This window comes from Equus quagga, chromosome 7, assembly GCF_021613505.1.
Source record: "Equus quagga isolate Etosha38 chromosome 7, UCLA_HA_Equagga_1.0, whole genome shotgun sequence".
Classification (NCBI taxonomy): Eukaryota; Metazoa; Chordata; class Mammalia; order Perissodactyla; family Equidae; genus Equus; species Equus quagga.
This window is the reverse complement of record NC_060273.1, coordinates 64,287,820-64,314,877: the sequence shown is the minus strand read 5'-3', so window position 1 is coordinate 64,314,877 and position 27,058 is coordinate 64,287,820. Positions and strand designations below refer to the sequence as shown.

General features: G+C 40.8%; 1 protein-coding gene across 3 annotated transcripts; it reads right to left on the bottom strand.

The window, feature by feature from the left end:
- Positions 1 to 884: 884 nt before the first annotated feature.
- Positions 885 to 21,725, bottom strand: HAVCR1 (hepatitis A virus cellular receptor 1). Of its 3 annotated transcripts, XM_046665475.1 has the most exons (8): positions 21,681 to 21,725; positions 21,424 to 21,481; positions 19,441 to 19,782; positions 12,939 to 13,037; positions 9,339 to 9,394; positions 6,264 to 6,375; positions 5,109 to 5,145; positions 885 to 2,917 (listed from the first exon to the last, which is right to left on the bottom strand). In XM_046665475.1, exons 2-8 carry the CDS (start codon positions 21,467 to 21,469, stop codon positions 2,803 to 2,805), a joined length of 807 nt encoding a protein of 268 aa, XP_046521431.1. In that variant the 5' UTR covers positions 21,470 to 21,481; positions 21,681 to 21,725; the 3' UTR covers positions 885 to 2,802. The 3 variants fall into 3 exon arrangements, 2 of the variants coding, with proteins under 2 accessions (XP_046521431.1, XP_046521433.1); XM_046665477.1 differs by lacking the exon at positions 21,681 to 21,725 and having other exon boundaries at positions 12,939 to 13,034; positions 21,424 to 21,521; XR_006889262.1 differs by lacking the exon at positions 21,681 to 21,725 and having other exon boundaries at positions 2,790 to 2,917; positions 4,126 to 5,145; positions 21,424 to 21,521.
- Between the last annotated feature and the right edge of the window lie 5,333 nt (positions 21,726 to 27,058).

Genomic DNA, 27,058 nt, shown 5'->3' with positions numbered 1-27,058 from the left:
CCTTTTATTAGTGGGTGAGTATACACACAAACGAAAATAGTGACGAGGAGTCCCTCACACCTTCCTGTACTCACAGAATTATCTTCACAGCCGTCAGTGAAAGATTGGTTCTGCTACTTCTTAAAGATGTGCAAAATTTCCTAAGTTTAAATATACAGTCTTAATTACACCCGTGTCCTAATGTCCCAAGACAGATTGTAGAAAATGGAATCCCAATTGTCTCAAAGGGTCGAAAACAAAAATCAATACATTCTACAAGATTGATATACTTACAGAAAACAATTTAATATTAACTAAATACCGCCCCTTCCTTCCCTCTAACCCATTCACCCTCTCAGTTACTGACAAGCTTTTTTGGCAGCATAAAATTATAGCCAAATTACCCACACAATCAATTTTTCCAAAAAAGAAGCATTATTCAAAAAAAAAAAGAGGTACCGTATGGCAAGACTTAAAATGCTACACCACTGAAACTCTTTCCTGAGCACTAATGCTAGATCTGCTATTACTGCGAATTCAACCAAAAAAACCACCTTTGCATTTCTGTAGTGTTTTTCACTTTTCAAAGACTTCTCACAAGTAGCATGTCATTGGAATTATCACTATATACAATGCAGGTACGGAAATGATTATCTCTAATACATCTAAAAAAAATTTAGGCATAAAGAATGATTTGCCCTGGGGCTGGCCTGGTGGCCTAGTGGTTAAATGTCCGTGCTCCGCTTCAGCAGCCTGGAGTCCACAGGTTCAGATCCCAGGCACCGACCTAGCACCGCTTGTCAAGCCATGCTGTGGCAGCATCCCACATAAAATAAAGGAAGATAGCACAGATGTTAGCTCAGCAACAATCTTCCTCAAGCAAAAAGAGGAAGATTGGCAACAGATGGTAGCTCAGGGCCAATCTTCCTCACAAACAACAAAAATAAATAAATTAAAAAAAAAAAAAGGAATGATTTGCCCTATGTCATCCAGTGTTGCTGGTAAGAGTTAGGGTTAGAACTCAGGTCCTATTCTTAATTCTGTGTGCCACCTGCTTCCTCCACACTCCCACATATGGGTATGCGAGGAGTCATTGTGCTCATGGGTTTCAAACAAGTTATGGAAACGATGGAGCAAACAAAGTTAACCAGATTCCCAGAGCCTTTAATGTGCCATCATAAGTCTCCAGGAAGGGTATGGAGAAGAGAGCAAGTGTCATAAATTCAAAGCCCCACAGCCACAAAGCAGGTAACAAACGTGAGTGTGCAGGAAAAGCAAGAACTGGGGGGCTGAGGGGATGTAATGCTATCGAACGGGGCCCTGACTACACAGTAATGCAGTTAAATGCTGCCAGGTCTTTCCAGAGACGCTACAAATCTGGGCTTTAATCTGAAATCCCTGTGTTTATGCACATTGTCTTGAATTTAAAAGAAAAACATTGTAGTTTGAACAAAATTGTTTAGACCAGATCAGGCCAGCAGCATCTGACAAATCCAACGTAGAATGTTTAACAATTCTATTTGCCCCCATAACCTTTATTCATAGGTCCTATTAATTTCCTAGAACTCTGCAGAACAGTGTCAAAAATGTTGCCTTGGAAAACAAGCATCCTGACCTCCTAAACCAATAGGGTGTGAGTAGTCTGAACCCCAAGCATGATTTATTTTAGCATTTACTCATATTGAAATTAATACCCAGCCTTGTTCACGTAGAAATGCTTCTGGTGACTAAAAATATCCTTACCTTTAGCCTTTGTTTAACTCTCTTGGCAAAACCAAAAATTTAATTGAATTGTGAAAAAAAATAGCATTGGAATTGATTTCATATGAAAAAACCCTTTCATCCTTCCAAAACAATTTTAAAAATCAAAGTGGTTTGGGGACAATTTAGAATTTTGGTTGAAACTAGTAACACTCTCAAACAACACTACTATATTTGCACAACTTTTCTAAGGCAGAAAGCCTTTTTCCCTACTCCTTCCCTTTCCTTTTTCCTTTTATTTATTTCTGCCCTGTATCATTCTAAAAGACTAGTGCAGAGAGCCTGACACTTGTCCACATAATTTCCTAGAACTGTGACCCAGATATAGCAGAAATAACATATATGTGTTAAATCACGTGGCAATTGATCTTCTTCCCCTGGTATCTGCTTGGTCCACTCACCCCCTTAGCTGCTTCTAACTGCTAAAATACTCATCCTGGTCCCAGAGAAAGCACTTAATACCTTATATTTCCAGAGCCATGAGAAACCAGTTCTACCTATAATGGCGAAATCACACATGGGGGACATAAAGACCTGTGCACTCCTGTGATTTTAAACCCTTGGGGGACCTGAGAAACTTAATATTTGGAATTACAAGATAAAAAACAAGAGATAGTCATAAAATGCTTCCAAATGAAGTCCTTTAAGTTCCAAATTGGATTTGCTGATTTTAAGTCCTATTCCACTTTTCTTGAGAACGTTGGTGACCAAGATAGAGGTTCTTTTCCTGTCTTCCCAATGAAAATTCTTGATGGATACAGGACTCATAAGGTCTAAAGAGAACATACAGTTTTAAAGTGTTCATTTCTTGTTTGGGAGAGAGTTCTGCAATGATCAGAAAGATGGAGCCAGTTTTAGTATAAAACATTAGAACTATATTAACTGATGAGGTTGACTTTACATAGACAAGCCAGAGTCACACTCTCCAACATCACTGCCATGTGGAATGCCATGTGAAACCAACAGAAAAATCATCCTGGAGCTTAAAAGCACTCTAACCTGGTGATATTTGGTCACTGTCTTCTGTAATCAAGGGCGTAAAGCCTTAGCGGCCACTGGGTCTTAATTCATGACGTAAAGATTGTCCTCAATAATGTAGATATTGTCTTCTGCTCGGACATGCACTTCAGCTGCACTTTGCAAAGCTCCAGTCTGAGGGTCATTAAATGAAATCAAGCTACAAAAAGAATAACAGGAGTGAGGGAAAAGCAGACCAATTCTAAAGTATGAGCAGCACGTTTGTTTATGCTCAGGCAATACTGGGTATTTACAACTCCCAGAGCCCTGTTGACACAGCCTATGAAATGCATAGAAGCTTCCAGGGTTGTGACTATCAAGATGAGGAAACTCTGTTTAATATGCAGGTAGAAGTAGTCAAAAAACTCAGTAGTCTCCTTCAAGAGATTCACGTAACAGAATACAAAAATTGAAAATCTAAGAAGATAGATACCAGACATCAAATTAAAGTACTAGATCAAGGTGCATATTCTCAAAGGTGGCTAAGAAATGGTTTGGCTGGTATTTTTCCAATGTGGATTATGATCCTTGAGAGAGGGTCATTAAATCATTTAGTAGTCTACGTCCAGTATTTAAAATAAATATAGAATACAAAATATCAGAGCATATTGGATGTAAGAAAATAGTATTGTTTCACATAAGTGTGTGTTGGATCACACTGTCAAAAACCTTCCTGTGTCTTAATGGTCAGAATTTGAAAGCCATGGGTTAGATGATTTTTATAACACATACATTCACACATCGTGTACAAAAAGGTCATGTGTGAAGTTTTGATACGGCTGCTGTTTCATAATTTGTATATAGTGACTATTTTTGTCACCTAAGCCTGCCTAGAAATGATATTGAGTCTTCATTCAGCTCATTTTCAGATGGGCCAGTCATACAGGTGCGGAAACAGTTTAGATATCGGTAGCTAAAAATGAGTCAGTGTGACATAGCTGCCAAAAGAATGTCACAAGGAAATGCCCATTTTTGCTTTTTTGCTTTTTATATTTTATGACATTTCCTAAAATAAATATTCTCTTTTATAATTAGGTAATAAAAAGTGGACCTTTAAAGAAAGTTAGCAAAGGACAGAAATCAACTAAAAGAATGCTATGTTCCATGCTTTTCTGCCAATAAGGAGTATTTTTTTCCTTCAATCTTGGAAGCACACAGTCAAAAACTTCTATAAGTATGGGTTTTGGACTCTAAAAGTCCTAAGATTGAGTCTTTTACCTGCTGTGTAGTGTGACCTTGGACGTCACTTAACATTTCTAAACCTGTTTTCCAATCTGTAAACTGAGAATAATAGTGCCTGTCTCACAGGTGGATTGCTGTGAAGGGCATGACTGCAATAATAGAAGCCAACATTTACAGAGCACTTACAGTGTGTTGGGTATTGTTCAAGGCACATCCTGTGGATTGGCTCATGTCGTTAACTCTGACGTAGGAATGACTGTGTGCAAAACATCCCACCAAAGAGAACTAGGAATAATAGATGGCAGCCTAAGAGGGATGAATTATGAAAAGAAAGACCTTGCTTAAAGCCCAAGCTGTACCAATGAAGCAGGCTCTTGGATGAGGAAGTGGTGGTTTCCTACCATTACAGGTGTTCCGGCAGATGACCACAGGGCATGGATACAAGTAAAGGGGATTTAAGTTTTAAATGGGCAGTAGAGTGGATTTACAAAAATTGCCTATGCCTATAAGTTCAAATGCCTATGAGGCCAGATAACTAATGGAAATGAGCAGAGCCCTCTGGGTACCGAACAATAGGGGATGATGGAGACCTTGGAGAATGGGAGGTACTTGTCCCACCACAGAGTCTTTGCACTTCTTCAGCCTGGAGTGTCTTCCTCTAGATCTGTGCAGAGCTGCCTTCTGCTTCTCAGGGCTCCCTCCAACAGCCCATTATCCTTCTTTGTATTCCCCATTGGTATTTGTCTGGAAGCACTAAGAGGACTCTGTTTATTTGTTTATATGTTTTCTGTCTGTTTTTTTCATCTCTTTGGAACATACTAGGCATTCAATAAACAAAGCACTGAATGAAATCAAAGAACAAACCAAACTCATTCAAATGTTCCATCGAACACAATTCACAATTTAGTTCTCTTGCTCTAAGAGGTTATGATCGAGATGCTCTTTCTGTAGCAGTTTTGACACAATTCCAGGGAAATATAGAAAGCTAAAAATATCACAGAAAGGTGTGGACAGCAACAGAGGTCCTCACTAAACTAGATTTTTCAAGATCTAGGGTATAAAATGGAGAGTTCAGGAGAAAAAGAGGAGAGGCACAGAGAGAAAGTTTTCTTTATTTTTACTAGAATAGGAACATCAAATGGTGTTGACACAAACCCTTTCAAACTTACCCGAGTTGCTCCTGATTATTTCTAGTGCTCAAATATTCTAAATCGGGAAGTAGTTGAAGAGAAAATTAAACACGTCAGCCAAAGAGTTCACAAGATATTTTTCTAAACAAGTATATTATTTCTGCTATGACTTTAATATGAACAAAATCTGTACAGAGCTCAGAGCCTGAAAAAATTAAATTTAGAAGAATTTTTTAAAAAATAAAGGAAAAAAACCCCAGACTGGCCCCGTCCCTTGTAACTTCAGGTAACTCCTTCTGAATTTGTAGGACCCAAACAAGCCTCTTAGCATAAAGGCTCTCATGCTCATTAAGGGTTTAGTGTATTCACCCACGTGCCCAAACTTACTTTAATGCAATTACTAATAATTATATTTCACTTTAAAAAATGGATGACTGTGGTCCTTTCATGGGCAACAGGTTATACACACACACACACACACACACACACACACACACACACACACACACACACACCGCTGGTGGATAGCTGCTTTTGAAACTTTGTTCTAACCCTATTCCTGAAATCAGTTTCCTTCCCAAAGTCTTATTGCCTCTTGAGTTAAATGAGTTGTAAAACTCTCTAGGCTATCGTTCCTCATGGGGACAAGAGGGGAGGGGAGAGGAGGAGGAGTGAACACATCTTTTTTTTTTTTTTTGAGGAAGATTAGCCCTGAGCTAACTGCTGCCAGTCCTCCTCTTTTTGCTGAGGAAGACTGGCCCTGAGTTAACATCCGTGCCCATCTTCCTCTACTTTCTATCTGGGACGCCTACCACACCATGGCTTGCCAGGCAGTGCCATGTCCGCACCTGGGATCCGAACCGGCGAACCCGGGCCGTGGAAGCGAAACGTGCGCACTTAACTGCTGAGCCACTGGGCCAGCCCCCTACAAATCTTATATATTACAATGGAGTGCTGCCTTCCAAAGCCCAACTCTACCCAACAAACTCTTATTCCTTAGTATTTAATTTCTCCTACAGAGAATATAAATTTCTTTACAGGTCAATCATTTTAAGAAAAAAAAAAGGGCAAGGTGAAGAAACAGGGAAGTTATGTGAGATCAAAATCACATGCCATGTGGCACTGCTTGACCCAGGCAGTCTGGCTCTAGAACCCTTGCATTGTTCCCTTACACATAATTCTGAAATGACTTACTTTTGATAATCATGACCACCAAAAGAGTGAGCAATATCATGACAGTAATGCTGATCCCAATGTACAGCCCCCCACTGCTGGTCGTCCGTGCATTCTGTGCCACCAGCACACGCTGAGGAAATATCAGGAGATTGAAAAAGCATCTTGTTAGAGTTATGGGTAGAAAACAGTTCCTAAAATGACATACCCAGACCCATTTATCTTTATTAGCCCTTGGCTACTTCTAGACCAGGAAGGGTAAGACCAAAGGATCTGAGGTTGTCAGCATATGGTGAAGTTCTATTGAAATTCAGAATGTACTTGCAGATGTTGGCAATGTTTTCTATCTTGCTTGGGGAGGCATTTACATAGCTGTATACATTTGTCAAAGCTCTGACTGTACACTTCCAATGGGTGCATTTTATTATACGTATTTTAAAAGATCAGTAAGCTACTTCCGTAAATGCATCCTCTTATTAAAAAATAAAAAAAAACAATTTTTGTTCATATATAAATTGACTTGGTGATGTTATCTGAATGTGCCCAATTAGTGAATTTGGTCCATGATTACAGTTCTTTTTTTTTTAACTATCATTTAAGATTCTATCTATGTCTACATAAATGGACTTGAAAGTATCTGCTCACAGACATGGCCCCAATTAACAATTAACTTAAAATGGTGTGCAATAGGGTAGAAATGCGGAATTTTGTTGAAATCTCCTAGTGCAGTCCATAGGGGATCACCACCTCCCGGAATAAGCCTGAAATATGCCAGGCGTTATGCTTGGCCTCTCTTCATAGCTTAGCTCTAATCCTGAAGAGATCCCACAGCGCAGGTATTTTAACAGAAAGGAAATGGAAGATCAGAGAGAAGGATCCAGTTTCTTTCTGTGTAAGAGTTTAATCTCTAGAGTCAGAATCCCAGCTGTTTTACTTAGTCGTTGTGCAACCCTGGACAAGTTATTTAGCGTCTCTGAACCTCTGTTTCTATGTCCATCAACTACAGATTAAATACAGTTCTTGGGAAAGGAACTTTCAGGTATTTCCCGATAAACACAGTGAGGAACATAGGCACAGGTAACAGTGTTTGAGCCATCCTTGCTTAAAGCAGGAATGATCTGTGTCTGGCAGGAAAAAGTCATGTTGTTATTACCTTACCACTGGGCGGTACAGTGGTTAGATGGAACTTGGGGTTGCAGGAGGCAGGCTTTGCTTTCATTTTGTAAAATATTATACTCCATAAAAGCTGCATGTTCAATTTAGAATGTGCAGCTAAGCTTAAAGAAACTAAAATCAACCGTAATCCTAACCTCCAAAATCAACCACTATTATAATTTTCCATTATATACTCTTCCAGAATTTTATCCTTCTGGTATTTTTTTATCAGAAACGATTACCGTATTCAGTACGTACTACAGGATATATACTATTTTAAAAGTTGCTTTTTTCACTTAACAATCAATAGTAACTGTCTTCCCATGTCTGAAAATGCACTATAGTGACTATATTCCTAATGGCGATATGTGGGCATGCTTAATTTTTTTTTCAAGTAATTTTATTGGGATTATAATGGTTTATAACATTGTGTAATTTCAGGTGTGCATTATTGTTTATCAATTCCTGAATATACTTGATCATGCTCACCCCCAGTAGTCTAATTTTTATCTGTCACCATGCTGACCACATCATTAATCCCTTACCCCTGAACATTAGGTGGTTTACAACATTTTCATGATTATAAGTAGCAGTCATGAACATTTTTTTTCTCATACATTTTCATGCATCTTTTCAATTCTCTCCTCAAGATAGAGTCCAGGAAGTTGACCTACTGGGTCAAAATATATGCTGCATGTTTTCAAGATACCTGGAGATACTCTCACATCCTCAGAGTCAAGGTACAAAAGGCCCATGAATTTGCTACCGCCTATTGTGAACTTGCTTCTAAATTGCTCCTACTTGCTGCTAAGCATAACTTTTCCATAGATAACTGAGGTCAAGAAATATTTCACCATTCAGAAGTATTTTGAAAATCCAGCATAAATCTGGCCATATAGCAATATAACAATCATTTACGTGGTGGCAGTTCTGACATTTAGCAGGTATATACGAATTCAGCCGACATCCATCAGATCAATCAGTGCCCATGTCGTACAAGTTGCTAAAATTTTTAATGTCATTCCTATGTAGTGTTCTCATCGTCACAAAGGTATACAAGATAAAGCCATTTGACCCAACACTAAATCACTCCACCTTGCCTGAACTTGAACTCGCCTTACTATGGCTGCGTTGTCATTTTCACCACATGCGACCAGAAGGATTATTCTCATACCTCAAACTCTTTTTGTTTATTGTTTCTAATAGTTATTTGCACATAGTAAAAGGAAACATTGTATCTCTCAGAGAAGCTAAAAGAAAATGTTCTATTGATAAATTTATCTGACTTATTTGCAAAGATGGGACTTGGATGTGCATCATGAGACTAGAGCCCCTTAGATTTTTCCAAGCTCACTGTGGAAAAAGCATGAGAACAACTTACAGAATCACAAAGGCGTTTAAGACTCTAAAACCTTAATAAGTAACCATATGAAGAGGTTTATGGATAGAAAAACTCAGCAGTGGTCTCCAAATTTCCATATAGGAGAGCAATTGGGTTGGAAAAGAACATTATGGGGCCTGGGTTTAAGTAAGCACACTTTCACTTATGTAATATTTTATTTGGGGTGTCCTCCGCCCTACAACATGGATGCAAAGCATGTTACTTCCCTAACAGTAAGAAGTCTTCCTTGGTACGTTGGGTTAACTCACTCTCTTTGAATTAGTTCATTCTGTTTTTCCAATTTTTGGCCAAGAGTGTGTGTGTGTACAGAGTAAAATATCACTTATCAGGTATTTCTAACAAACTGGTCCATCTCTATGAACTTTGCAAATTAATTGAAACATCCGTACTTAAGAAGCGAATTCTTTTCTTCCTTTTTTTTTTAACTGGAAAGAATCAGTCTGTGGGCTAGTCTTACAGAAGTAATCTCTAAATGTAACTGGCTTCCAGAGAAATATACATGTGAATCTGGCTCATAAAGTAGGAAGAAATATGCTTACAGTTTGATTGCTATGCCAAGGGTCATCTGAAAACTCTGTCACAGTGTCATTCGCATCTGTTCGACAAGAAGGAAAATTAATTAGAATTACAAAAAATATTGAATTTTCACCGCAGACACTAAATATATTCACATTGCCTTCTGGTGATGGATGAAAAGCTGACTAATAATATGATCAAATGCTGCAGACATTGCGAAAGTTATACCAAGTTACTAACATTTATGAGCTTATCCTCTAAGTTTGTGTTTCTTAACCATTTTGTCACGGACCTTTTGAAAATGGACCCCTGCTTTCTTCTTTATGGAAAAAAGTGCAAGTACACACAAAGTTTTACCTAGAATTTTGGGGGAGTCACAGGTGCTCATTCTTGGAACCAGGTTAAAAATGCCACTTAAAGGTAGGTAATCAATATTTTCATGCCAACTGAGAACCTGTCAATAAATGCCCAGAGGCCATATGCACATTCAGAGATCAGCAACACTCTATTTAGAATGGACATTACATTGGCTTTACATTCAAAATGTGAGCAAAATGTACTAAGGTATCTAAAACAGGTGGCATACAATTCCTGCACTATATGCCAGTGTGCCTAGATGGTAATCCAGGAGAACTTTAGAAAATACCTGTTACATCACCCACAAGGCCAATGTACCTTATACTACCTAAAGCTAAAATAGAAAAGGATATTATGCCTTAAAGTTTTGAAAATTCAAATTTTAACAGTTTTGAAATATCTATTTTGTAATACCGAACATCTGTTGTTGGCCTTCCTGGGCAACTAAGGTCAAAAACAGAATTCTCTTTTTACTGAGTATCTACTGAGTGTTTACTGGTATAGCCAGCCCTGCTGGTCTAGTGGTTTAGATTAGGTGCTCTCACTGCTGCAGCCCAGGTTCATTTCCCTGTCAAGAAACCACACCACTCATCTGTCTGTTGCCATGCTGGCAGCTGTGTGTTGCTGTGATGCTGACAGCTCTGCCACCAGTATTTCAAATCCCAGCAGGGTTGCCCATGGTGCACATGTTTCAGTGGAGCTTCCAGACTAAAACAGTCTAGGAAGAAGGACACGGCACCCACTTCCAAAACATTGGCCATGAAAACCCTGTGAATAGCAGTGGAGCGTTGTCTGATATGGCGCTAGAAGGTTAGAGGATGGCGCAAAAAGACCGGGCAGAGTTCTGCTCTGTTGAACTAAGAGTCAGAATCAACTCAACAGTACTAACAACAAAAAAAATCTACCATCTATTAAGCACTTTCCATGCTTATAACAATTTCCTTTCCCATGTTATACATGAGGGAACAGACCTGGAGTGGTCAAACGAGTTTCCAACTCTAGCAGAGGACAAGAGCCTCTGCTCATAACCAGCACACACTTTGCACTCCCATCAAATGAAAATACTACGGGTCGTCGGAATCCCTAACTACTGACAAAGCCATAGAATCTCAGGGGTAATAAAATTGGACTAACCGTATCCCCGAAAATCTTTACATTACTATTGTGCTTACATTTTACTCATTCGGAGACCACTTCTTAGCCAAAGGGAATATCTAGGTTTAAGAAATATCTACAGTCTAGGCTCTGTCTGTGACTTGTGTTATTTCCTTAGGTAGCCCTTCAGGTGTAGAACTGCATCATGCAGTAAAAATAGCAGGGACGGGAATCAGATAAAATTTGAGTTTAATGCTGAAAATGTCCCTTAACAATGTGACCTTAATCAAGGTCCTTTGAATACACATATATGTATGTATGCATATATGTGTACATATGTATGTATGTCTGTGTGTATCTATATAGACATCGATAGAATCTAGTGTAACCTTGAACTACAAGCTATTAACAGTACCCATCTCATAAAGTTGTTAAATTAGATATTGCATGTAAAGCATTTAACACTATAGTAGATAAATATCAGCTACTACTAATGATGTAATAATGGAAGGAGCAGTTTTGGGAGGAACAGTGTGAAATGCACTTTCCAAATATGGTGCCCTTCAAGCATCATAAACATCCAGTGAATGCAACAACTTGCCCACGGGCACACAGCTAGTAACTGGCAGTTGAATTGGGAGCTGTCTGACTCCAAAGCAGAACTATAGGGCCTCCTCAAACTGGCAATGGCAATAAATAAGGCCTGCCTTGAAAGAATTAAATGAGATAATGTATGACAGTTTCCTGGCACATACATCTGTCAAAGGTGGGTGGTGGACCATATGACGACGAAAATCCCTTCCAGACGAATATTCTTTGCTTCTGTGAGGCTTCAGCCTACTGAAGGTTGACTCAGGCACAGCGAGGACTTGGCTCCAGAGCCTCACGTACGTCGCCAAGATGGCAGCAGGCACACAGTCATGGGGACACAGCTGCTCCAATGTCTGCTCTGCTCTGGAAAGCTCTACCTTGACCAGGTTTTAGTGACATGATATTTTAGAGAATGATTCCCCTTTCCCACTTTCTTTCTCCTCATACCCCAAAAGTGTGGGGTGCAGCTGCTCCTATCACTGTTATCCTCTGTTCTTAGCTGTTTTCACTTTGTTTTTGAGCATGGAAACAGTTCACACTAAGGATTCCACTTTCAAAACTAAATATCACCATTATCTAATCCCATCTGAATGGGCCCACTGTGAGTCTCCCGGCAGGTCCATTTTAAATTAACCAGCTTCCAGGAATGATTGGCAAAAGGCAGGTCAAATGGGGGCCCCCTACAGATTGGCAAGTCCTGGGTACAAATGAGTCACACACATGAGGAGTCTTGCAAGACTTGACCTTGTCTGGATGGAGCACAGGCACAAGGACATGTAAGCCAGCTCTGCATTAAAAGGGGTTCTGTGTGTGGCACTCCCCAAACTTACCCCTATGGGTAACAAAGCTAGCTGGGAAAGATGACGAGGTTCAGTATCACCTTTCTCTACCACAGTAAAGACAGGTCAATCTTATATTTCAAAAGAGCAGAGATTATATGGGACCCGCCCAGAATGGGGAGAGTGGGGAAGACTTTTTGGTGGGGCATGCCTCTTTGATGCCTGTGTTGGTGTCCTCAACCCATCTCAAAATGACCAGATACAAGCTTGATAAGGCAGCAGGGGAGCCTCCTCACTGTATTTAGGCTCTGGGGCTTAGGCGAAGCATAACTGGGTGACCAGTTTGGTCTGGATTTAATTGTTTTAAGGCTCCCCAGTAATAAGTTTGGAGTGAAGACTGGTTCATTTGATTTAGAAAAATAGTGATAAGCATGTGGGTGTTCCCAAATCGTACAAGCTACCCATGCCAGTCAGGTATCTGTATTCTGGACATTCTAAGTAATAGTCATAGTTGCTATTGTATCTATCACTTTCTCCCTTTGACTATGTCCCAAGCGCTTCATCTTATGTAATCTTCACAAGGATTCTACCAGATCAGTAGATATTCCATCCATTTTACAAATGGTGAAAACAGATTCAGAGAGGGTAAGACATTTGTTCAAGTCACATAGCTGATTAGAGTGGCCAGTGTCGGCACACAAGACACATCCGTCTTATTCCAGAATATGTGCTGTTAACAATCTGTCAATGATTATCACAATTTGAGTGCTCCTAGGTGTTCAGGAAAGTAAATGAAGTTACCTGTTGGGCAAAAGAGCACTGCTACCCCAGTTGTACTTGTTTCCTGAAGGGTGGTAGGCTGGGTTTCTGCTGTCTGCGTTGGAGAAGATGAAGTAGCTACTGGAATGAAAAGAAGGAGATAACTATGTTCTATTTGTGGAGGAAAATTCCCATCCCCAACAAAAACAGAAAAGAAAACTAAAATCAGGAATTACTTTTCAACTCCCTTTTAGAAATTTATTCAAAGATGGCCTTGAGGCATTGCACTGGCATCTAGGTATTCCATTATCATGAATAAATCTGAGCTAGATAATGATCTGGATAGCTTACCTATAGATAGAATTATTTAACACTTTTTATACTCCTAGGATCCCCCTAAATGTATAATTCCTACGACAGTGCATGTTATGCAGGACACCCAATTAAGATTTTATTCATACAAATGACATTTCACTTTCACAGAACAGGGCCTGGGAGTTTGCACGAATCTGCCCTTGCTCCTTCATAACAACCCTAATCTGGATTTCCTCGCCTTAGTCAAGTTCCCAATTATCCATCCACACGTTTCCAGGGAGATGCACACACTCACCAGCACAGAATACATCCTCACACCAATTAATTCCCTGAGATCTCTTCAAGCTAGCTATATTGTCCAACATCTGAGCCTTGGTAACGATTGACAACCCTCAAAGCAATGTTCTCGGCAGACTTTGACCCTGGCTCCTCCTGCAGTGGCATTCTGGTCACTCTTTTTGTTAAAACTGATTTCCTGTGTTGTCTGATCCATCTTCCATTTCTCACCTGAAAGCTTCACTAAGCATTCTCCAATACCAGGCTGTGTTTCCCTTTCCTTTTTTGAAATTACTCCTTTATTTTCTATCAGCTGTCTCCCCCTACCTGCAGACTTGGTCACTTGCCTCTTTATAAGGTATTTATGTTCCTTCCCCTTATAGCACCATAGAATTTCAGAGCAAATTACTGGTGCTGGCTGGACAAGAATTCTCAAACCTGGGCTTTCCTTATTGCCTCTCATTGGTCTTTCTGTTTCCTCTCCCTCACGATGGTCTTCACATTTCAACATCACCCTTTTTCATGTTCTGAAATGTTTTCCTTTTTTCCTCTAATACTCACACTTCTAGCAGAATGTAGCTCTCTTTAGGAACTAAAAACAGAACAATACAAGAAAGGCAGATGATCAGATTCTTTATCCAACTTAGATCTGTGCAAAAGACCTCTTGAGCTTACCTTTTTTCCCAAGGTTGGGTCTTTGTGGGCATCTTTCTTTACTCCTCTTCTCCTACAACCTTACATCCAAACATTCCATGAAGATTTTAGGCAAGTAGCATGTACTAGAGGCAGTGAGCACAGCCAGGGAGTGGATGCAAGATAAACATCCCTGTAGTGGATTAGCTCCAGTATTCACTTCCTTCCTGTGTTATAAAGTTCACCTCTAAGCTCAAACACTTTAGGAAACTATCAGGATAAGGATAAGACTCAATTCACTTAATGTCATCCCCCAGGAGGTCCATCCTCCATGGACATATAAACCAACACTTTTATTTAAATCTCTGCTTTAAATGAAGTCAATAACTAATGCATATTCACCAAATCAGGTCCACTAATCCATCCACCTTCGCAGGTTTAAACTAAGTATTGAGAAACTAAATCAATGTTGAGAAAGTCAACAGACTCTCTAGCGTGTTCAGTTGCCTGGAACAAAGCTGTTTTTCTTGCAAAGTTTTACGGCTCTAAAATCTCGGTTTTAACCTAAAGCCCTTTCTTCCAAACTCAGCTCATAGCCCAATCCTCCTGGTGAAATAGACACACAGTTCAATGAGAGTCAAGGGAAATCAATGTGTTCCGTCAGATTTTTCTGGCTAAAAGTTTGCAACATCTCTGTTACTCCTCAGAATCCTGAGCCACCTCAAGGGCTCAAAAGGGGTCAAAGAGTTTTGGAGGCTTTGAGAATCTCCACTAAAAGTTATCTTTTTAATCCTAGAAATAGAAGATTTGAACCTAAACTTGTCCTCAGAATAGCAAGCTATTTCTCCACCTATATGTCAAATTATTCTCCATTTGTATTAAATCTAAAGTCATACCTATCAGAAATGTGAAGCACAAACCATATGGCCTGAATTGAAGAAACAAACGTGTAAGTTTTAAAACCCTGAAGTCCTTAAATCTGAAGTTCATTTTTTCATCAGTATAAATAGCATCTTTTGCAATTTCCACGCTACATAAATAAATTAAAGGATGCTAGAAGCAAAACTGTGTAAGTCACTGACTGCCCTGAAAAGACAAGGTAATTGTATAAAGGCTTTTTCAGCGAGAATGTCAAATCAGGACAAATTCATCCAAACATGAGCTCAATGCTTGTGATAGAAGGCATGATCCAGGAGTGAAAAGCATAAGCCCCAAATTCAAATTAAGGGAGACAGCATCCTGACTCAATCACTTTCTATCCATATGACTTTCCACAATGAACTTAGACTCTGTTCCTCGTTTCCCACAGCTATAAAATAGGATTGAATCACATCTACAATGCAGAGGGTTAAGAATTAAGCAATATAATACTCATACAGCACTTTGCATGGTTCCTGGTACACAGGAAACAGAGTAACCTCACTCTGTTAGTTAACCTCACTGAAATCTTATCCTCAAGTGGAACGTCTGACTTCAGAAGAGAAATGACTTCTTGTGAGGAGAGAAGCTCATTAACCTGACCCTTGTACTCCAGCATTCCCTATACTTTCCTCATAAATCTGTGCTCAACTGGGCCAAATCCACACCGTTCTCATTAGATGTCCAAGATCAGTGGTCTGGCTTTTGTTTTGTGAGTGGCAGGGGGTGGGGGTTGGCTAATAATGAATCCCTTTGAGAATGTGACAATAAGCTATGGGTCCCCTCACTCTGAAAATGCTTATATGTTCAAAAGGTGCACATAATTTAGGCCAAGGGATTCATAGACCCTGTAAAGCCCTCATTTGGAACCCAGGTAAGAACCCTTACCATAAATTGTACTTCCGCCTTAACACAATGCCCTGGATGGTTGACAGCCTCTCGTTAGAAGGCCTCTGGGCTCAGAAACACATCTGTTTACCTGGCTTGAGGTTCAGCATAGGTGCTGGCATTGGAGGAGCAGAGGTAGGGACCCTAGGTGATGTTGGAACACTGCTGACCTCAGCTAGAGTTAGAAATCAACATGAAAGCAAGGATCAATCAGGCTGCAGGAAACAAGAGCCTTGTGCTGGGCCTGTACATACACCAACACAACCTATGAGAGACTGTCCCCAGGCAGAACCGGACACTAATTTCCCATGAACTCAGAGTTCTTGTCCTTGGTCAACTGGAATTTGTGACTAAGGAGGGCTTGAAGACGTGTTTGCTAAAAGGAAACAGTTGCATTGAAAGGTATATATTCAGGAAGGCTCGGAGGTGAAAAATGGCATCTGGGATCTGCATTGAAGCACTTTGAAAAGACCACTCATGCATATTAGATTTTTGTATCGTCTTAAACATCTGTGAGGTAAGGGGAAATGTCTAGAGGTGGAGCTATCTTTGTCCTCTCAGTGGTGAATGACTAAGACTTAAACAGTACTTTCCAGGCCCAGAATAGTTACCAAATAAATAGCATTCAGCTCAGTCAGTTCTGATGGACCCAATGCAGTTCCCAAGGACCCTGCATCTTAAATGAGGCTTAACTCACACCCACTAGCATATACCAGACCACACAGATGATCTATACATTTGGTTAGAAGGTGGACTAGACCTTTTAAGGTTCCTTCTCACCTAAGAGATAACAAGGAGAGGTGACAACTTCGACTCTCTCCAGAACCGGAAGTGGCATAGGATTCCAAACCACTTACTGAAGGTCTCAGAGCTACCCAGAGGGTAAGCTGAACCCAGAATTAAGCCCAAACACAGTACCTGGCACAAAAGCAAGTCAGTGAAGGGCTAAATCAAGATTGTGTACTTTTTTTCTCATTAGGCACATTTTTTTTCCTGTGAGAAGTTTCTTTTAAATTTCAACTCTAGTAACGATAAAAGAAAACCTCGGGTTCCTTGGATAGGGGGCAATTGATTTGAAAAGTCTTCTAAGAGACCCAATTTAATTTGGCATCTAGCCAATTTTCCCCTTGAAGAGAAAAAAAAGTTTTTCAACAAATACTTGTTAGTGCCTATTATGTGCAAGGCATTAGTCTAAAGAGGTCAGCAAACTTTTTGTAAAGGGCCAGCTAGTAAATGTTTTAGACGTTGAGGGCACTATGGTCTCAGTGGCAGTTGCTCAACTGTCAGCATGAAAGTAGCCATGAATAGTATAACAACGGGTGTGGCTGTGTTCCAATAAAACTTCATTTATAAAAGAGTTGGTCGGCCTGTTTTGTAATCTGATTTGACCCAGAGGCTATAGTTTACTGACCCTGATCTAATGTGTAGTCAGAGGCTTTTAAGAAGAGGACAATCCAATCCCCTCCCTCCAGTTTAAAATCTAATCTAGAGAAAAAAGCAAGCAAGCAAAAAATCTGACCAAAGAATCATAACAGAAACAATAAAGAGGAGGAAACCTAATTGGCATGACTAGCGAATTTGTCTTCCTCAGCGGTAAATATTTTCTCCAGGAAGAAGCTAGGAAACTAAAGGGTAGATGCTTGAGTGTGGAAAGGGTGTGGAAAAGCTCTAACAGAAAGTTGAAGAGTATGTGCAGCCTGTGAAAAGTGCAAGAAAATTCAAGCAAAGAATTGGTTTATTGGAGGATCTCCTTCCCACTGGACAGAGTAGTGGCTTTGTAAATACTTGCCTATTAAGGAATTTCTAAGCACTATAAAGTTCTCCTACTAATTTCTTTCTGTCATTTTTTTAAAAGTCAGCCAGAACAATAATACAATTTCACAACTCCAAAAAAGTCGTACCCACGATCTCTTCTCCACATGCTGCCTCCTCATGTCCATCCTTAGTACACTATATCCCCAGCCTCTTTTGGCTTCCCTAAATTGCCTTCTAGATTACGTTTCCCCAAAGTCAGCTATTTTCTCCCTCAGAATGACCTTATCTTACTTGCCCTCATAAAAGAAACAAGCCGAGTCCAAAAGTTGGGAGATTGCAAAATCAAGTTCCTCTCAATTAGAAAGAAAGAGACATAGCTTCTTAGGGCCAAGCGTATTGGGTCCTGTTACCAACAGAAGACCTTAGTGGATGGAGATTCATTAGGAAAGAACACCAGAAACCAGGAAATCCTGAAGAACCTGCTCCTTTCATCGAATGGTAAAGAAAATTAAGATGTCTACATCAAGACAGGAAAATGTGAACTTCCCAGATATTTAGATTTCATGAAATTCTTAAAAGCAACTAGTGAACAGATATTGGGATACATATATTTTCATATGGCAATAAAATCATTTTAATTTTTAAACAAGTGATTTTGTGATATGTGAGATATGCTTCAAAAAATCTGAAGAAGGAGGCTGGCCCGTGGCCAAGTGGTTAAGTTCACGCACTCCGCTTCGGAGGCCCAGGGTTTCCCCAGTTCGAATCCTGGGAGTGGACATGGCACTGCTCATCAGGTCACGCCAAGGCGGCATCCCACAACTAGAAGGACTCATAACTAAAAATACACAACTATGTACCGGGGGGCTTTGGGAAGAAAAAAGAAAAATAAAATCTTAAAAAAAAAAATCCAAAGAAGGGCAGAGGGAGGGGGTGGAACTATGTATGCTTATAAACGTATATGCAACAAGATTGAGTTGACAATTGTTAAAGCTGGGTGATATATCTTCTTAACAGTACCTTATATTATATTACCTACTTTAGATATTTGAAATTCTCTGTAATCATTTTAAAATGTTAAGAAAGGATATTTTAAAATTCTAAGACATAATCTCAGAGAAAAGGGCAGTTCTTTAAGTTGAATAAATTCAGTTTGATAAAAATGTTCACTATATTTCATTATGGAATACTGAATACTTTTTCAGGAACCCACTAGCATTTTTTTTTAAGAAAACACTTTTTTCATGTTTTTGAGTAAGACTGGCCCTGAGCTGACATCTGTTGCCAATCTTCCTCTTTTTTTTTTCTCCCCAAAGCCCCAGTGCACAGTTGTATGTCCTAGTTGTAGGTCATTCTAGTTCCTTAATGTGGGATGAAGCCACAGCATGCCTTGATGAGCAGAGTGTAGGTCCGCACCCAGGATCCGAACCTGCAAACTCTGGGCAGCCAAAGCATGGGGCACAAACTTAATCAATCAGCCACGGGGCTGGTCCCTCTACTAGCATTTTTGAAGCACTGTTTTAAGAGATGGTTTGCTGACTGGGAAGACCCTCTAGTCTATGGTTTTGAATCAAGGTTGGTCTTAATACTTCATTCTACACAAGTAAAAGTTCTTCTATTTTCTAAGAGTCACTGGAAAACAAGATAGTAGGAACGTCCTCTTTCCCTATGAAAGGAAGAGAAAATTACTACCAAACAGAAAATTCTAGCTCAGTTAACCCCCATGAAGTGATCACAGGAAGAAGGAAGACAAGCTCACCTGGTTTTATCTCCAACGATATGGTGTGTTTCATATCATTAAACCACCCCCTGTGCTCAACACGGCAACAATACAGGTCACTGTCAGCCTGGACTGCATCCTCTATGGTCAAAGACACATTCCCTTCCAAAAGGTTTCCCTTTAGCTTATAACGTATGTTCTTCTGAAAAGTGACATGGGTTCCATCAGTCCGGATAATTTCATCTGAGCATTGAGACATAGGACATGCCCCTCGGCCCCAGCACATGGTCGTGATGGCTCCATTCGCCGTTGAGTAGGTGCAGAGAAGCGTAACAGGTTGACCCACCACTCCACTCACTTGTGTATAAGAAACTACAGCATCTGCAAATAAAGAGAAAACAGAGCACACGGCCTCAATATTTAATTTTAAACATATTTTGACTGTTTTCTTTGTAAAGTTCATTTGGTTTGTAATCATATGACTATATCTCAAATTTTTTAATTTATTATAAGTATTTTTCTATGTTAGCATATTCTTTATCAGCATTACTGTTTATTAGCTGTATTTGTAGACAAAATATGACAAACTTTTTCTGTATTCAAGATTGTTTTCTAATAGGATAAATTTCTAAGAGAGCAAGTACCAGTATAAAGGGCAGAAATGTGTTAGTCTCTTGATGAATATAGCCAAATTTCTTTCCAAAACCATTTGGTTTGAACCAAATGACACTCCAGTAATACATGAGCCATGTATTTGATCATGTGTCCAGCTATCTACTTATTAAGCAGGTAATACATACACGTGGCTTTTCCTTTCCTCTAGATTCAATCACTGTCTCAGTTGAAATATGTTTAAAAATTCCATTGCATTTAAAGTTTTAATTTTTAATGTTTTTGAAACTGCTATTGCAAATGAAGTCACCTTACAACTCATCTCATAAAAAAAAAGCACAGCTAATGGTTTGTTTAAAGTGTTGTTGGCTTAAAGGCGGAAGTCTAGTCAACTCTTCAGAAACCAGTTTTTAGAAAATTGGTTCCTAATCCTTCCAGGAGGAACTGAGGCTTATCATGGGCTTTAGGATCCATCCAAAATGTTCAAGCAGGAATCCCTTCTCACAAGTTGTTGACAGCCCTACAACTGAGCAAGGTCCACTTACCCCGGTGAAACCAGAGAATTGGAAAGTATTCAATCAAATACTCAATCATGTCACTTAAAAACCAACACGAAAACTCTATCCTGTGGCAGCAATATAAAAATCTTATATTGCCAAATGCAGTCAAGGTGGCCCTTAAAAGAGGTCTAAGACTCAGAAACTAATCAATCCTATTTAAGACTGGGCTATGAATTTGGGAAATGCTCTGGGAATAAAATGGTCATTGTTACATAAAATAAGAGTTGATTTTTTCACTGGAATTCTTACAATATTTAATTTGCCCAGTACCATTTTTGGATTACAAAAATAAGACATTCTAATTATAAAAACCAAGTTGTAGAAGTATAATAAAAAATGAACTTTCCCCCATAATACCACGTCTAGAGATTACTGTTTTTAAAATTTAGGATGGGTCTATTTCTAAATTTTTCCCCTATCTCATAAAATGTTTTGAATTAAAATATTTTATTTTTAAAAGAATTAGTTGTACTTGGTTAAAAAAAGGTGTCAAACAGCACAAAATGGACTCGTCTCTTTTGCACCCTAACACTGTTACTATTTCTTACATACACTTGAGTAATCCGTGCATACACAACTACCTACTCACTCTTTATGTTTATACACACATGGCAGCACGTGACACACTGTTCTGCATTGTGCCTTGCACATTTATTCATGGATTTTGTAATTCGTAGCATTTAAGTAATCTCTTGGGAGTAAGATTTCAGCCTGATTCTTTGCTCACTACGTGACCCATTACCTTCCAAGAGCAAGCCCAAGGACATCCATCTTCCTGCACCACACCCACACACCCTCTGCAGTCCCCTCTCCTCAGGGCATCCAAACCCCAGCCCACCTATTCACTTACCTGTCAGAAGTAGTATGAGGCTTGAGATGGCTACCAGAGGACACATGATGGCACTGGCCTGAAGGAAAGAGAAAACAGGCTGGTTGGTGTGCCCCTTATCCGACAGTATAGGAACAAGTCTTAATCTTCAGAGTGCAACTTCTCCTTTCACCCTGACTGTGCGTATCACATGAGCCAGCCCTACTAGCAATGAGAAACCACACACACATGCACACTTTAGATGTCTGTTAGCTCCAGGGTGGCTGAGTGATCTGTACCTTCCAATAGACTGGCAAAGCTGTTCTCGGAAGCAGCCCCTTACTTCCCAGCTCCTTCTGCACACAGAATCCAAACTGACTCCTGGTGCTGACAAAGGAGACAAGGGAGCAAACAGGAAGGAAACCAGAGGCTGACTCAGTTGGGGGAACACCAGAGCAAAGACTAGTCTTCCTGTGGCCAAGGTTCATTTACCTTGGGCCCCTGAGATGAGAGTCAACTGGCCTTTTGACGAGTGCAAAGTATTTCCTCCTTTTTGGCCACAATGAGTAGTCCCCAGCCTCAGTCACTCGGCCAAGTTTGCCATTAGCAAGAATTATGCAAGAATGTGAATCACTGTGTCCAACCATTAATGCTACAGGAAGCAATGACTCAGACCACATCTCACTGAGTGATGTCAAGAGAATGTTTCAGGAAGCAGAGTCTGGACCAGACTTGGGTTCAGATCCCAGCTCTGCCACTTAGGAAGCAGAGTATCCCTCCAAGTTACTGAGTAACTCCAAGATTTGACTTTCTTATTTGTAAAGTAGCACTAAAAATAGTTGCTGTATCTCCCTCAAAGGATTGTTATAATGAGCAAAAGTGCTGTGGGACAACTTTGAAAACTAAATCTAAATACGCATTAATACTAGACAAGGTTTTCGGAGACTACTGAGTAGTGGGCTCTGTGCCAAGCATCGACATGCGTTTAATCCTTACAGGGTCCTTTAGGCAGGTGTTGCTTTTAACCCCATTCATGGAAGAGAAAGCTGAGGCTTGGAGAGGTCGAGTGAACCTAGATTCCAGACGAGGTCTTCTGATTTTTGCTCTTTTTTTTTTTTTTTTTTGAGGAAGATTAGCCCTGAGCTAATTGCTGCCAATCCCCTTCTTTTCACTGAGGAAGACTGGCCCTGAGCTAACGTCCATGCCCATCTTCCTCTACTTTATACGTGGGATGCCTAACACAGCATGGCGTGCCAAGCGATGGCTTGTCCGCACCCAGTATCCGAACTGGTGAACCCCGGACTGCCGAAGCGGAACGTGCACACGACTGGGCTGGCCCCATGACTTTTGCTTTTAATCATTAAACCATATAAACATGTGTCACACTGCCTAGTACTTCATCAACTCCTCTCTGGTCTAAAGATTCAGTGACATCCTCCCAGGGAAGCTGGTGCTCCATTTCTAGCCTTCTTGAAGCCCGTGACAGGCTTCATGGAGAAGTGGATAATGGCCTCGGTATACTGTAAGTCCTGCCCTGGAATACAAACCCCTGACTCCCGGCAGCGCCTGCACTTGGAAGAGATCTAAAGCCTGATGCTACAAACTGGTGGCTCAAAGACCATATTTGGCCTGTAGAAGGCTTTATAAGACAGGGTTGAAAAATTCATTTCTCGAAGGCTAGAATTTTAAAATCTGGAGAGCCCACATTAAAACTCAGCTTTTTGGCTTTTTGTGAAATAAAATTAGATGGCAACATGGGGCCCCTATACCTTACCCTCTTCAGGTATACCCTCTCCAGCCTGCCCTGCCCCCGCCTCCCTGGGGAGCTTCGGTGTCTGAAGTTGGCCTGGGTTGGAGGAGGCCCCTGGCTTAGACCTTCCTCCAGCTCCTTGAACACAAGATCTCTCCTGTCACTGGGGCTTCACAAAGACTGTCCCCAAGCCTATTTGGCAAAATTCACCTCTTCCATGAAATAAAGGGCTTGGACCATATGATCTGTAATAGCCCTTCTGGCTTTACGATGCCTTGCGCTTGAATTCACCTGAGTCACAAGATGAGTTCTACCATGGAATAAGCACATTTTGGATACCTGTCATCCTCTTATTCTCTGCATTTACACACTTCAAGGGGACACTATTGACCCCACCGCAACCACCATCAAAGGCGGGGAAACAAATTCTGAAATGCCTCACACAGAAGTAAGTCATGCCTTATTTATATGGGAGGCAAAATATTTTATGGCTAGTTTTGTTATACTCTGATACTCAGCCAAAGGTCAATAGGTCAGTGATAAGAATTTTTCTAATTTAATTCAGTTCTTCCATAGTTATTACCAATATACTGAGGCTAACGGGGTATGACTCAACATACTAAGGATGAAAAATTCCAGGATTGTGCAATCAGGTGGAGACACAGGTAAGAAAGCAAGTAACTAATAAAATCAGGCAGAATGATATGAACAGTAAATAGATAATCTGAGCATGGCATTCCCCCATTTACAACCCTCCCATGGGTCTTTCTGAGAAAACATAAATCTAACTCTTCATCCAGATTTACAAAGCCCCAGGGATCTGGCCCTGCCTTCTTCTCAGATTTTTCTACCACTCTTTCCCCTGCCCAAAGGGCTTAGCCGCTCAGGGTTCTCTCAAACGTATCCCCACTCTAGGACATTTCCCTTGTGGCACACTCTGCCTAGATCCCCATTCCTTCACTCCCTCAATTTTGGAGTTCTACTGTTCATTCTGATACTGCTTACGTGTCACCTTCTCAGACATTCCTCTGGTCCCTCCATCTAAAGTAGCCAGTCACTCTGTCTGTATCACTCTATTTCAGTTCTCCACATAGCATTTACTACCTTGTTTCCTGTGAAATATTTGTGTGTGTGTGTGTTGTCCATCTCTCTTCCCTCTTGTACACTGCTATCCAGTAGAACTTTTCTGTGATGATGGAGATGGTCTCTGTGGGCGTTATGTGAGCACTTGAAATGTGTCTAGTATGACTGAGGAATTTAATTTTTTCTTCATTTAATTTGATGTTGGGGTTTTTTAAATTTTTTACATTTTTTTCTAAGTAATTTACAGCCGCTCATGGCTACTGTGTTGGACAGCACTCAACACTGGACCATAAACGCCTTCAAGGCAGAGCTCTTCCCTTCCATCCTCTGCTCTATCCCTGAAACGTTGTAAGGGACCCAATAAATATTGACTGAATACACTAATGGAAGGACAAAGGCACAGGGAGAGACCGTTCATCAGCTGGGGGAGTGAGCGGGGGAGTGGGAGGAAATCTCTATCAAAAGTGATGTGTGAGGTTCACAGTTGGAGAATGGGGGAAGGGGCGGAGAGCGTTTTAAGCAGAGGAAATGATGAGCAAGAGCCAAGACAGGAACATATAACCAAGGCTCTGAGATGTTAAAACTGTACTGTTCTGTAGCATTGAATTTTCTGACAAGCCCATCTCCCATAAGAGCCTCCACTGTGCCCTAGAGGCTCCTGAACAGCACGATGGATTTTTTGTACTTGAGCTATACAACCTCCATAAATCACTACCCTTAGAGTCAACTTTGTGACCCCTTGAAGGATACAGCCCAGTTAAGGGATAAGGCTCAGACACCCAGCACAAACTCCCAGCTGCTAATTCCACATGAGAAGGAGTGCCCTGCAGGTGCACAGGGGTGACAGGATGAGGCTTACCTTTTTTTTTATTATTATTTGAGGAAGATTAGCCCTGAGCTAACATCTGCTGCCAATCCTCCTGTTGTTGCTAAGGAGGACTGGCCCTGACATCCGTGCCCATCTACCTCTACTTTATATGTGGGACGCCTGCCACCGCACGGCTTGACAAGTGATGTGTAGGTCTGCACCCAAGATCCAAACCAGCGAATCTCGAGCCACTGAAGCAGAACATGCAAACTTAACCACTGCACCACCGGGCCAGCCCCCAGGCTTACCTTTGAGAAGGAATGCTGTGGCTGCTAGATTGAGAAGCAAAAACACCTGTCAGGAGACTACGGCAGTATTTCAGGAGAGAGGAAAGGATAGCAGCGGAGATGATCAATGAACATCCAGAGCTCTCGATGTTTAGAAAGCAGAGCAAACAGGATTTCCTGCAGGATGTGAAAAGTAGGAGCCTAAAGATGACTCCAAGGCATTTTGGCCTGAGCAACATGAAGGACTGGAGGTGCCATCAACTGAGACAGGGAAAGCTGCATGTTACACCGGTTTGAGAGGAAATATTCTGGATTTTGGACATGTTGAATTTGAGATGTCTTAGACACTCAAGTGAAGACTCTTCAAGTTCAGGAGAGAGGTCTGGGCAAAAGATACATATTTGGGAGTCATTGGCATAGAAATGGTATTTTAAAGTCATGAACCTGAAGGAGATGCTCAAAGGAATGCCTATGGCAAAGGACTAGGCCCTGGCATGTTCCACGAAAGGCTGAGGCGGAAGAGGCACCAACGCACAAATGGAAGCAAACCAAAGGAGCGGGCCCATGGCCAAGTGGTTAAGTACGCATGCTCCGCTTCAGTGGCCCAGGGATTCACCAGTTCTGATCCTAGGCACAGACATGGCACTGCTCATCAGGCCACGCTGAGGTGGCGTCCCACATAGTACAACCAGAGGCACTCACAACTAGAATATACAACTAAGTACTGGGTAGCTTTGGGGAGAAGAAGAAGGAAAAAAGAAAAGATTAGCAACAGATGTTAGCTCAGGTGCCAATCTTAAAAAAAAAAAAAGCAGCAGCAAACCAAGGAAGCAGTAGGAAAAGCAGAAAGCAAATGGCATGCTGGAAGCCAGGTGAAGCACATGCATCAGTGAAGCAGTAGTGATCATGAATCAAATGTTGCAAAGGCAAGGTGCCGGAGTTCTGCTCCAGCTGAGTCCAGGCTCCTGAGGGAGGGACGGAGTCGGCGCAGTGAAGAAGGAGACGTGAGACTTGAGTCGGTGCAATCAAGTCTGTCTTTACTGTGCACAAGTGTCATTTTTATATTTTTCAGGATTAGTACAGAAATAGCTCTACAAATGTTCTCAGAGAGATCAGGAAGTACAAAGCGAGCACAAGAATTTTTACTAGCATTCCATTCTATAGAGCACAAGGTTAATGATCATCTTTTCCGCAATTAACTATTATTTATTGTCTCTAAACTAAAGGAGATAGGTAGCTTAACATCTGTTGTCGTAGAATATGTTTAAATTTAACTTCTAAACTTTAAAGGGTATAGGAATGACTTCCTCTACTATTTTGGGACGAATATACATTGATGTCAGGGATGCGGTCTATTTGAATCTTCTGTTCTTCATGTATAGATGTATGGGTTCAGAAACAAAAGTAATTTATGGTAAAGTTAGATCAAAGGCAGAGAGAAGGTCCAGACATTGGGACAGGACAGCATTCCATCTGTTCACGAATTGGGGGAGCTACCCTTGCCCCCACTGATCATCTAGTCATTGTTCAGATGGTTAATGGGAACAAAAAGCAACTCCCAGGTATCTTATCCCCAGGACTACGTGCGTTCTCAGCAGGTAAACATCTTTACATTCCCATGCCCCTTAGGGGGTGAAAGCATTTCTTTGTCTTTCAGGGGGTAGGACTATTTGTCCCTTGAGCACACTGCCCGGAGAAAATATCATTTTGCTAGTAAGGCATCAGGCTGAAAAGCTAAGTTAAATTATA